The following is a 12,412-nucleotide window of genomic DNA, read 5'->3' as shown; positions in this document are numbered from 1 at the left end:
GCTCCCATTGGCGCAAGCATCATCATCGCCCCGCCCACATCTATTCAAGCCACGCCCTCAACATATTTAACTCCGTCCCCTACGGCTTTAGCACCGCCCCCTCTTCACGTTAGCCACGCCCTCGTATCATCCAGCTCCGCCCACAACCCCTTTAGCCCTGTCGCGTTAGCCTCGCCCCCTATCCCTTTAGCCCCGCCCCCTGTCCCGTTAGCCCCGCCTACTTCTCCCCTGAGCCCACAAAGACAAAGGTCCCCCAGATACTCAAACTCTTAGTTCTTTCGGTAAAGTCACGTAGGTAAAAAAATTTAATTAAAATTAACAAAAATAAAACAATAAAATCACGACTTTCACTTGATACAGATATTTTTCTGTGACAGTTTCACCTGAAGACGGAAGCTTGTGTTGCCTCCGAAACGTCGTGATTTTATTGTTTTATTTGTATTAATTTTAATTTCATTTTCTTACCTACATGGTGACTTTACCGAAAGAATTAAGAGTATGAATCCTTGCAGTCACGAAAACTTCAAATCTAGAATTAGTCCCCCAGGTAGCCTTTCGAACAGACTTTTGGGGCAAGTGCAGCCCGTCACGAACACACGGAGGATGGGTTGCTGCGGTGTTCAGAATCATCTTATTTAATGTAAACTTTTTTTTACCTCACGAAAGAATCCGAAGAGCTATAAAGCTCTTTGTTGCTCGTTTCACAGACGGCCGCAGTCGATGTTCGCTTTACAACAAAGCGAGTCGCCCGAAACCGGAAGAAGTCTTCCGTTTTCAGTAGCTCGCCACTAAAATTCTGCTGCCGCTTCTGGAAGACAACTTTCACCATTCGGGCGGGCACCAATAAAACACGGCTGCCTCTTCCGGAAGATGTCTTCCGTATTCGGAATCGCTGCCGCTAAGACCCCGCTGCCTCTTCCGGAAGACTTCTTCCGTATTCGGAATCGCTGCCACTAAGACACAGCTGCCTCTTCCGGAAGACATCTTCCGTATTCGGAATCGCTGCCACTAAGACACCGCTGCCTCTTCCGGAAGACGTCTTCCGTATTCGGAATCGCTGCCGCTAAGACACCGCTGCCTCTTCCGGAAGATGTCTTCCGTATTCGGAATCGCTGCTGCTAAGACGCCGCTGCCTCTTCCGGAAGATGTCTTCCGTATTCGGAATCGCTGCTGCTAAGACACCGCTGCCTCTTCCGGAAGACGTCTTCCGTATTCGGAATCGCTGCCGCTAAGACCCCGCTGCCTCTTCCGGAAGATGTCTTCCGTATTCGGAATCGCTGCCGCTAAGACGCCGCTGCCTCTTCCGGAAGATGCCACTAAGACACCGCTGCCTCTTCCGGAAGACGTCTTCCGTATTCGGAATCGCTGCCGCTAAGACACCGCTGCCCCTTCCGGAAGATGTCTTCCGTATTCGGAATCTCTGCCGCTAAGACGCCGCTGCCTCTTCCGGAAGACATCTTCCGTATTCGAAATGGGTGCCACTAAGACGCCGCTGCCTCTTCCGGAAGACGTCTTCCGTATTCGGAATAGGTGCCACTAAGACACCACTACTTCTTCCGGAAGACTTCTTCCGTATTCGGAATAGGTGCCGCTAAGACGCTGCTGCTTCTTCCGGAAGACCTCTTCCGTATTCGGAATCGGTGCCGCTAAGACGCCGCTGCTTCTTCCGGAAGACGTCTTCCGTATTCGGAATCGCTGCCGCTAAGACACCGCTGCCTCAGCCCCCCTCACCCCCCCCCTTTTTCCCCCACCCCCCCCACCCCCCGCTACCCACCCCGATACTCCGATTGATGCTCCTGCTGCTGTTGTGGAGTGGCTCATGCAGCCAGCGATGGCTACAGGGTTTTGGTAGTACATGTTTCGATTTAAAGCTTTCGTGACTGCAGGGATTCATCTTCTTGGTCCTTTCGGTAAAGTCACATAGAATGGAAATAATAAAATATTAAAATAAAACATAATAAAATAATATAATAAAGTAATATAATAAAATAAATATTTTGTATGCTTTGCTTTATTATTGTATTATTTCCATTCTACGTGCCATTTATTGTGAAAATTCCGTCACAGTTCCAACGATTGCTTTTTCATTGCTTTAATGGCTTTATTTTGGTGCTTTCAAAAAGTGTATTAGTTTAGCCGTGTTTGTGTTGTTGTAGTACAGAGTTAGACTGATGGCCTTAATCTAAGTTGTCTTGTGGTTGTTGTTGTTGTTTGACTTGCATCCCACTGGGATTTTTGCACACAGCGTCACACCCCCAACTAGGCCACGCCCCCAACTATGCCACACCCCCACTAGGCCACACCCCCAACTACGTCGCACGCCCCCAACTACGTCTCACCCCCACTAGGCCACACACCCAACTACGTCACACCCCCCACTACGTCACGCCCCCAACTACGCCACACCCCAACTAGGCCACACCCCCAACTAGGCCACGCCCCCATCTACGTCACACTCCCCACTACGTCACACCCCCAACTACGTCACACCCCCACTAGGCCACATCCCCAACTAGGCCACGCCCCCAACTACGTTACACCCCCCACTACGTCACACCCCCATCTACGTCACACCCCCACTACGTCACGCCCCCAACTACGCCACACCCCAACTAGGCCACACCCCCAACTAGGCCACCCCTAACTACGTCACCCCCCCCCACTACGTCACATCCCCACTAGGCCACACCCCCCACTAGGTCACACCCCCCAATTACGTCACACCCCCACCACGCCCCTCACTTCCCCAGTCGCCAGCAATGGCGGCCGCGGTGTTTCTCTCTCGGGCTCTGGGAGCGGAGCAGTTCGGCGCTTGGCGCGGCCGCTGCTGTCCCTGCTGTCGCGGCCGCTTCGCAGCGCCCTGCGCCGTCCCCGCCGCCGCCGCCGCCTCCCTCCGGCTCCACACTCGCGGCGCCTCCGACGGCCGCGCAGCGGTTGGACAATTTCCCCGTGCGCCGCCACCGCCGTCGTTTCCTAGCGGCCCTACCGCCTGGGAAGCGCCTTGCTCGGCGAGCCTGAGGGCTTCGGGGCGGTGTAGGCCTCAGACTCCGCCGGCGGCCCTGAAACTGGGGCAGATGCTCTCGTTTGGGTCGGCGGAGACGGCGACGACAACGGCAACATCAGCAGCAACATCATCAGCAGCAACATCATCAGCAACAACAGCATCAGCAGCATCATCATCAGCAGCAACATCATCATCAGCACTATCAGCGTATTTGACATTCTCCTCAGTAACACCACCACCACAATCATCATCAACAACAACAGCATCAACAACAGTATCAGGGGCATTAACAACAACAACATCATCATCAACAACATCAGCATCACCATCAAAAGTAACACCATCATCAGCATCATCATCACCCACACCATCACCCTTGTTCAAACAACAGCACAACCACCATCACCCATCACGCACGTACCACACCATCACCATCACGCCACACCGCACATCCTTCACGTCTCACTTCCACACATCACCACCAACATCATCACCAACATCACCATCATCACCACCATCACCGACGTCATACTACGACGTCCTTGGCATCTCGGCAGCGGCCACCACGGCCCAGGTGACGGCCGCCTACCACACTTAGTAGTACACACTCACTAGCACATACACTAGTACACACACACAGACACACTAACACACACACTAGCACTCACTAGCACACACACACACTCACTAGCTCACACACTCACACTAGCACATTAACACACACACTTACTAGTACACACAGACACACTAACATACACACTAGCACTCACTAGCACACACTCACTAGCTCACACGCACTCACACTAACACTCTAACGCACACACTAGCACTCACTAGCACACTAACACACGAACACTCTTACACCCACACACTCACTAGCTCACACACACACTAGCACACTCACACACAGACACACACTTACTAGTACACACACGAGCACTCACTAGCACACTAACACACGAACACTCTTACACCCACACACTCACTAGCTCACACACACACTAGCACACTCACACACAGACACACTTACTAGTACACACACGAGCACTCACTAGCACACTAACACACGAGCACACACACTAGTACAGACACACTAGCACAACAACAACCGCCATTCGCCACTAAGTGGCGGTGACGTAACAACGACGCTTGTGCCAGGCCATGTGCACCTTGAGGCTATCACGTGAAGTGTCGAACGCCCGCTAGCAGGAGGTCACGGGGCAGACACAGCAGGTGCCACAGGTCGACTGACTGAGATGAGTGGCTGATGCACCACCTTTGCCCCCACTGTACCAACTTGCTGTGCTTTAGCCACCCGGCGCTCCGCTCATTGTTGTGAGCGTCGCTCAGCCCTCCGTTGTTGCTGGAGGGCGACTGCCTCCAACTGCCCAGTAGCGTCCTTCACGAGCCTCCTCCACAGAGGCCGATCTTGACACCGCTGGTACCAGTCATCGGCAAGTCAACTCAGCTCCACGTCCTCCTGTACCACATCACTCCATCTCATACACACACTGACACACACACACCGACACACGCACCGTCCGGCACCACGAGGAGGGAGGTAGGGGGTTGTTTTTGCCGGACACTCTACTAACACAACAACAACAGCCATTCGCCACTAAGTGGCGGTGACGTCACCACGACGCTTGTGCCAGGCCATGTGCACCTTGAGGCTATCACGTGAAGTGTCGAACGCCCGCTGGCAGGTCACGGGGCAGATCCAGCAGGTGCCACGGGTCGACTGACTGAGATGACCGAGATGACTGGCTGATGCACCACCTGTGCCCCCTACTGTGCCAACTTGCTGTGCTTTAGCTACTAACACACGCACACTCTCTCACCCTCTCACGTCCCAGGTGAAGGCGGCCTACTACCGCCGGGCGTTCGCCTGCCACCCCGACCGCAACGTGGGCGACGCCGATGCGGCCGCCCGCTTGTGGCGCGTGTGCGAGGCGTACCGCGTGCTGGCCCACCCTGCCCTGCGCAGGCGCTACGACGCCGGCCGCCTCAGCCCGGCCGAGGCGGCCGCGGCCGGGCGGCCACCTCGCGTGCGGACCGGGGCCACGGACGGAGGTGGCGGCGGTGGTGGTGGTGGGGGTGGGGGTGGAGCGGCGACGGGAGGGACGAGGGCGAATAAGGTGAGGGTTGTACTATGGTGTGTGTGTGTCTGTGTGTGTGTGTATCTGTGTGTGTGTATCTGTGTGTGTATCTGTGTATCTGTGTGTAGGTGTGTGTGTGTATCTGTGTGTGTGTGTATCTGTGTGTGTGTATCTGTGTGTGTGTGTGCCGGTAAAGGTCCTGGCAAGGATTATTCAACATCGCCTTGCTAGGCACGCTGAGGAGAGGCTTGCGGAGCCCCAATGCGGTTTCAGGAAAGGGCGGTCCTGCACAGATGCCATATTTTCTGTCCGCCTGCTACAGCAGAGGTGTAGGGAATTCCAACAAGATCTACAACTCTGCTTTATTGACCTGGTCAAGACCTATGATACCATCAGTTGGCCTGGGCTCTGGGTTGTTCTTCGTGCTTTTGGAGTCCCTGACCCTCTGCTCATGATCAATAAGGACCTTCATATAAGAACAGGTTTTCCCCTTTTTGGCAATAAAACAGTTTGTGTTAAGATGTTAAAACACCCAAACTGAAACCATTTGCCAGGAATCATGTCACTGCATTAAACACATATACTTGTGGTGAAAATACATTAAAAAAACATCCTCTAACAGCATATGCATTGTCTTTGAGACTGATTGGTCCACACCAGAGACAGCTTTCTTTAGAGCCTCGTCTCACGCAGTGTCAGAGCAGAGGACAGCGCCACAAGGCGACCAGCACAAAGACGATGTCCCTGTCAGGACATTGAGAACTCGGGGTAAGCAGCTACATCATGGGACCTCCTTTGCCAGTGTCAAAATAGAAGAATCGGTTTAACATGCACACACTCACCATCACACACTCACACTCTCTCACACTCTCACTCACTCACGCACTCACCCACACACTCACGCACTCACCCACACACTCACACTCTCAACCACACACTCACCCTTACACCACGCACTCACCCACACACTCACCCACACACTCACTCACACACTCACTCACACTCTCACTCGCTCACTCACACACCCACTCTCACACCCACTCTCACACCCACTCTCACACCCACTCTCACACCCACTCTCACACCCACTCTCACACTCACTCACTCATCCTCTTCCACTCTCTCACACTCAATCACACACACACTCTCGCACTCTCACACCCACTCAGACTCACTTCCCCTCACCCCCCTCACCCCCCCTCACCCCCCCCCCCAGCCGTGCCCGTTTGACTTTGACGAGTTCTACCGCGCCCACTACGGAGCTGCCCGCGAGGCCGCTCTGCGCGCCAAGCGGCTGCGGGAGCAGCGGCACCACCAGCACCACCAGCACCACCAGCAGGGTGACCGCCACGGGGGGGAGGGGGGGGGGCGATGGGGGGGTGGCCTCACGCCTCCTCGTGGTGGTCGCCACGCTCGGCGCGGCAGCGGCCATCTCGTCTCGCTCGGACTCGTGACGGCGCTGGTGACGTCACCAGCGTCGTCATCACCGTCATCATCACCGTCATGATCATCTACTGACATCATCACCGTCATCATCACCGTTATCATCATCTATACTGACGTCATCACCGTCATCACCGTCATCATCTATACTGACGTCATCACCGTCATCATCATCTATAATGACGTCATCACCATCATCATCACCTCTACTGACGTCATCACCGTAATCACCGTCATCATCGTCTATACTGACGTCATCACCATCATCACATCTATAAATAATGACGTCATCACCATCACCTCTACTGACGTCATCACCATCACCTATACTGACATCATCGCCGTCATCATCTCTGACGTCGCCTCCTCCTACTCTCCCTCATCATCATCACCATCATCTTCCCTCCCCTCCCTCCCCTCCCTCCATCCCCTCTCCTCCCCTCCCTCTCCTCCCTCCCCTCCCTCCCTCCCTCCCTCTCCTCCCTCCCCTCCCTCCCACCTCCTCCCTTCCCCTCCCCCTCTCCTCCCTCCCACCCTTCCTCCCTCTCCTCCCCTCCCACCCTTCCCTCGTATGGGGCACGGGGGGGGGGAGGTGGAGGGAGGGGAGGGATGGGAGAGAGGATCCGACAGGCAAAGTTTGCACAGCGGCTTTCATCCGCGTTCGATGGACCGGACGTTTGGATCGGTGCGAGTGCCGGATGATCGGTCCGGTGCCGGCTCCCGGCTCACGAAACATACATACTGCAAGGCGCAACTTGTGTTCTACCGCGCTGTTCGTAGAGCAAAAGACAAAGCTCCCCCAGGAAGCCTCTAGCAGGGCTGTAGGGGCACGTGCTGCTAGTAGCGAGTAGCACCACCTATGATGTACACACAGACAAAGCTCCCCCAGGTAGCCTCTAGCAGGGCTGTAGGGGCACGTGCTGCTAGTAGCGAGTAGCACCATCTATGATGCACACACACAGATAAAGCTGTCCCAGGTAGCCTCTAGCAGGGCTGTCACTGGCGGTGTTGGCCGTGAGTGGGAATCAAACTCGGGTCGCCGGGTTCGTAGCGTAGCGCCAACCACCACTACACACACTACTATACACCACACTATACACACTATACACTATACACGACACTATACACTACTATACACCACACTATACACTACACTATACACTTCATTACACTACGCTATACACTACACTATACACTACTATACACTTCATTACACTACGCTATACACTACACTATACACTACTATACACTACACTATACACTACACTATACACTACTATACACCACACTATACACCACACTATACACTACTATACACCACACTATACACTACTATACACCACACTATACACCACACTATACACTTCATTACACTACGCTATACACTACACTATACACTACTATACACTTCATTACACTACGCTATACACTACACTATACACTACTATACACTACACTATACACTACACTATACACTACACCTTACACTACACTATACACTACTATACACTACACTATACACTACACTATACACGACACTATACACTACACTGTTATACACTACACTATACACTACTATACACTTCATTACACTACGCTATACACTACACTATACACTACACTATACACTACTATACACTTCATTACACTACGCTATACACTAAACTATACACTACACTGTTATACACTACACTATACACTACTATACACTTCATTACACTACGCTATACACTAAACTATACACTACACTATACACACTACACTATACACTACACACACTACACCTTACACTACACTATACACTAGACTACACACTACATGATACACTACTATACACTACACTATACACTACTATACACTACACTATACACTACACTATACACTACTATACACTTCATTACACTACGCTATACACTACACTATACACTACTATACACTACACCTTACACTACACTATACACTACACACTACACTATACACTACACTACATGATACACTACACTATACACTAGACTACACACTACATGATACACTACACTAGTGCTGCGACTCGTCATGAACCGTCACGTGACGCTGAGCCTTGCTGATTGGCTGTGCCGGGTTGGTGGTGGTGGCGGGTTTCTCCGACACGACATTTACACAATTTGCGCCATCGAACGCCAAACAAGAAGACCTCGAGACTTGAAGCTTGCGTTACTACAGCAATTCAGACCCTTTGGCTCTGTCGGTAAAGTCACGTGGGTAGAAAAAAAAATATTATAAATCACGACCGCTTGTGTGTTGCGCCCGAAACGTCGGGACTTATTTTATTTTACACCTACGTCACTTTACCGTCCATAAATGACGTCACGCGATTTTGGACGATTTTTGACCCCCCCCCCCTCAAATATGACGTCACAAAGCTCTGCCCCCCCCAAAAAAAAATATATAAAACATGCTTCAAATCGCTTTAAACTATTGTCATTGTAGTGCGTATTTAATGTGGCGCTGCACTCTGATGTTGTAGGAGAAAACATTTATTAAAAAGTATATTTAATTAAGTAGAACGTGTTGTCTATATTTATCTAAAGTTGCGTATTCTGATATGACGTCACATTTCTCACCCCCCCCCCCTCCTCGTCACATCGTCACAAATATCTGACCCCCCCCCCCCCAGGTGCGTGACTTCATTTTTGGACGGCCCAAGGTCTCCTGTCTCCGCATTAGCCGCATTCATTTAAAATGACGTCACGGCGTTGTGTTTGTCCGTTGTGACGTCACGACGTAAATACTTCAAAAGGTGACGTCATCGGCACGTGTTGTTTGGGGGGTGACGTCATCGTCGCAGTTGAGACGCGGTCTGGTCACGTACCCCCTGAACCAACCGGCGGATGACGTCATCGACACTATCGACGGCGCGGGACATCACACCTCCCCTTTGCCCAACCGGTGGGTGACGTCACGTCTCCCCCCTTTTGCCCCCAACCGGCGCGGTTGACGTCACCGCCGCCACTGAACGCGGCCGTGAGCGCGCGCGCAAGGCGGCGACTTGAGGATTTTGGTCGAATCGAGTTTCGACTTCGACGAGGTTTTTGTTTTCCACGACGAGGACGCCGTTTAAATCATGAACGCGCCGCCGGCCTTCGAGTCGTTCCTGCTGTTTGACGGCGAGAAGAAGTGAGCGAAAGATCGGTTTTATTTTGTGCTCGCGTTTGGGGTTCCCTCAAACCTCGGCAGGGGAGGCTTGCCCTGGCTCCCCGCCCCGCCGCCTGGGAGCGCGCGACCCCGGTAGCAAATCCAGGCGAGCGCCGAGGCTTTGTAGGCCGCGACTAGGCCGCGGACGTCGGGGTAGATGTTGACAATTTATGTTTTAATCTTCATTTGAAGCTTTCGGTAGGTAGAACAATAATACAAATTATTATTTACACAGACAAAAATAATATTATTGTTCTACCTACGTTACTTTACCGAAAAAAAAACAAATATAATTTTTTGTTCAAGTCGAATGATTTGAACGAATTTTTAAACATTTTTCTCGAGTCGAACCAGGCACCGTTCACCGCCCGGGTCTCCAAGCTTCGATTTCCAGGAGTTGGGAGCTTGTTACTGACTTCGCTGGAGAGGCTGAGATGTTAACTACCTCGCCTGGTACGCAGGAGGTCGTGGGTTCCAATCCCGACCCTGACGCCTGCTGCTGCTGTTTATGTAAAGTCTGCGTCTCTCTCCCTTCTACACGTTTAGAATCGTCGTGCGTACGATGTCCGCAGAAACAATATAATATACAGGCGGCCTGGCGTGGTGCTGGCCACCCACCCCCTCTCTGTGTGTGCCACAGTGCCGGTAGCCTTCATAGGTGGTGCTGCTAGCAGCACTTGCCCCTGCAGCCCTGCTAGAGGCTACATGGGGGAGCTTTGTGTACATCATAAGTGGTGCTACTCGCTACTAACAGCCCTTGCCCCTACAGCCCTGCTAGAGGCTACCTGGGGGAGTTTTGTCTGTGCATCATAGGTGGTGCTACTCGCCACTAGCAGCACTTGCCCCTACAGCCCTGCTAGAGGCTACCTGGGGGAACTTTGTGTGTACTTAGGTGGTGCTGCTCGCCACTAGCAGCACTTGCCCCCTGCAGCCCTGCTAGAGGCTACCTGGGGGACCTTTGTATGTGTGCTGCGTGTGCCAGGATCACCATCACCAAGGACACGAAGGTGCCCAACGCTTGTCTCTTCACCATCAACAAGGAGGACCACACGCTGGGCAACATCATCCGGGCGTGAGGGCCTCACACGCACACACACAGGATGAGACTCACTGGGGGCTCACAGAGCCAGACTCGGGCTCCCACAGGGTTCAGTGTTAATCAGTGAGGCTCACAGGCAGACTAAGGCTCCCATAGGGTTCAGTGTTAATCACTGGGGACTCACAGAGCCAGACTAAGGCTCCCACAGGGTTCAGTGTTAATCACTGAGACTCACCGAGCCAGACTCAGGTTCCCACAGGGTTCAGTGTTAATCACTGAGACTCACAGAGCCAGACTAAGTTACTCTGTGTAACCCACCGTGTCCCCCCCCCGCTCCCCTACCAGGCAGCTGCTGAAGGACCCCCAGGTGCTGTTTGCAGGCTACAAGGTGCCTCACCCCCTTGAGCACAAGGTGGTGGTGAGGGTGCAGACCACGTCCGACTACAGCCCCCAGGAGGCCTTCACCAACGCAGTCACAGACCTCATCTCGGAGGTGTCGCTGCTGGAGGAGAGGTTCAAGGTGCGTGGGTGGGTGGGTGGGTTGGTGAGTGGGTGGGTATGGGTGTGGGTGGGTGAGTGGGTGGGTGGGTGAGTGAGTGGGTGGGTGAGTGGGGTGGGTGGGTGGGTGAGTGGGTGGGTGGGGTTGGTGGGTGGATAGATGAGTGGGTGGGTGAGTGGGTGGGTGGGTCAGTGAGTGAGTGAGGGGGTGAGTGGGTGGGTGAGGGCGTGAGTGTTCATAATGAGTGGGTCTTGTTTTTAATGATCAACCCAAAACCTGCCCCTCTCCCCCACCTCTCCCCCACCTCTCCCCCCACCTCTCCCCCCTACCTCTCCCCCCACCCACCTCTCCCCTATCACCCCCCCACCTCTCCCCTATCACCCCCCACCTCTCCCCTCACCTCTCCCCCATCACCCCCCACCTCTCCCCCCGCCCAGGTCGCAATGAAGGACCGCCAGGAGGGCAATGAATGAGTCGGAACCAAGTCACATGACCACCCAAGTCACATGACCACCCAAGTCACATGACCACCCAAGTCACATGACCACCCAAGTCACATGACCACCCAAGTCACATGACCACCCAAGTCACATGACCTCCTACAATACACACGCAGACAAAGCTCCCCCAGGTAGCCTCTAGCAGGGCTGTAGGGGCAAGAGCTGCTATCCCCAGTGGCGATGTTTACTGCACACAGTTCGAGAATCGAACTTGGGTCTTAGCCAGGTTCGTAGCGCAGCGTAGCCGTGAACACATCCACCACAACAACGACTACCGCCACTAAGTGACGGTTACACACACACGCGTACACACACACACGCGTACACACACACACGTACACACACACACGCGTATACACACACGCGTATACACACACACGCGTATACACAACTACTGTGTAGACTAATAACACAGGCAAAGATCCCCTGTATAGCCTGTAACACACTGTTGGGGCAAGTGCTATGAAGGCTAACGGCACTGTGGCTACACACAGAGGGGGTGGGTGGCCAGCACCACCACGCCCGGCCGCCTTTGTCTCTCCCCAGTGGGCGGTGTTTCCATGGTGATAACAACGCACGCGCGCACACGCGCACACGCTCCTTGTGTAAATAAAGTTTTCTATGCGTCACAACGGTCTGTTTATTTACTTGTAT

The 12,412-nt window shown here is 53.2% G+C and overlaps 2 protein-coding genes across 2 annotated transcripts; both read left to right on the top strand.

Annotated features, from left to right (window-relative positions):
* Positions 1–2,732: 2,732 nt before the first annotated feature.
* On the top strand, positions 2,733–9,360 carry DNAJC30 (DnaJ heat shock protein family (Hsp40) member C30). Its single transcript, XM_078623560.1, has 4 exons — positions 2,733–3,578; positions 4,861–5,142; positions 6,320–6,443; positions 9,203–9,360. Exons 1-4 carry the CDS (start codon positions 2,760–2,762, stop codon positions 9,208–9,210), a joined length of 1,233 nt encoding a protein of 410 aa, XP_078479686.1. The 5' UTR covers positions 2,733–2,759; the 3' UTR covers positions 9,211–9,360.
* A 141-nt stretch (positions 9,361–9,501) lies between these two features.
* LOC144740849 (DNA-directed RNA polymerase II subunit RPB11-a) lies at positions 9,502–12,390 on the top strand. Its single transcript, XM_078623558.1, has 4 exons — positions 9,502–9,702; positions 10,703–10,792; positions 11,105–11,279; positions 11,696–12,390. The coding sequence occupies exons 1-4, from the start codon at positions 9,650–9,652 to the stop codon at positions 11,729–11,731; spliced, it is 354 nt and encodes a 117-aa protein (XP_078479684.1). The 5' UTR covers positions 9,502–9,649; the 3' UTR covers positions 11,732–12,390.
* The last annotated feature ends 22 nt before the right edge of the window (positions 12,391–12,412 follow it).

The sequence above is a fragment of the Lampetra planeri genome, unplaced genomic scaffold (assembly GCF_965212315.1).
Source record: "Lampetra planeri unplaced genomic scaffold, kcLamPlan1.2.h2 scaffold_315, whole genome shotgun sequence".
NCBI classification, from domain to species: Eukaryota; Metazoa; Chordata; class Hyperoartia; order Petromyzontiformes; family Petromyzontidae; genus Lampetra; species Lampetra planeri.
Note: the sequence above shows the minus strand (reverse complement) of the source record. Positions and strands in the feature narration are given on the sequence as shown.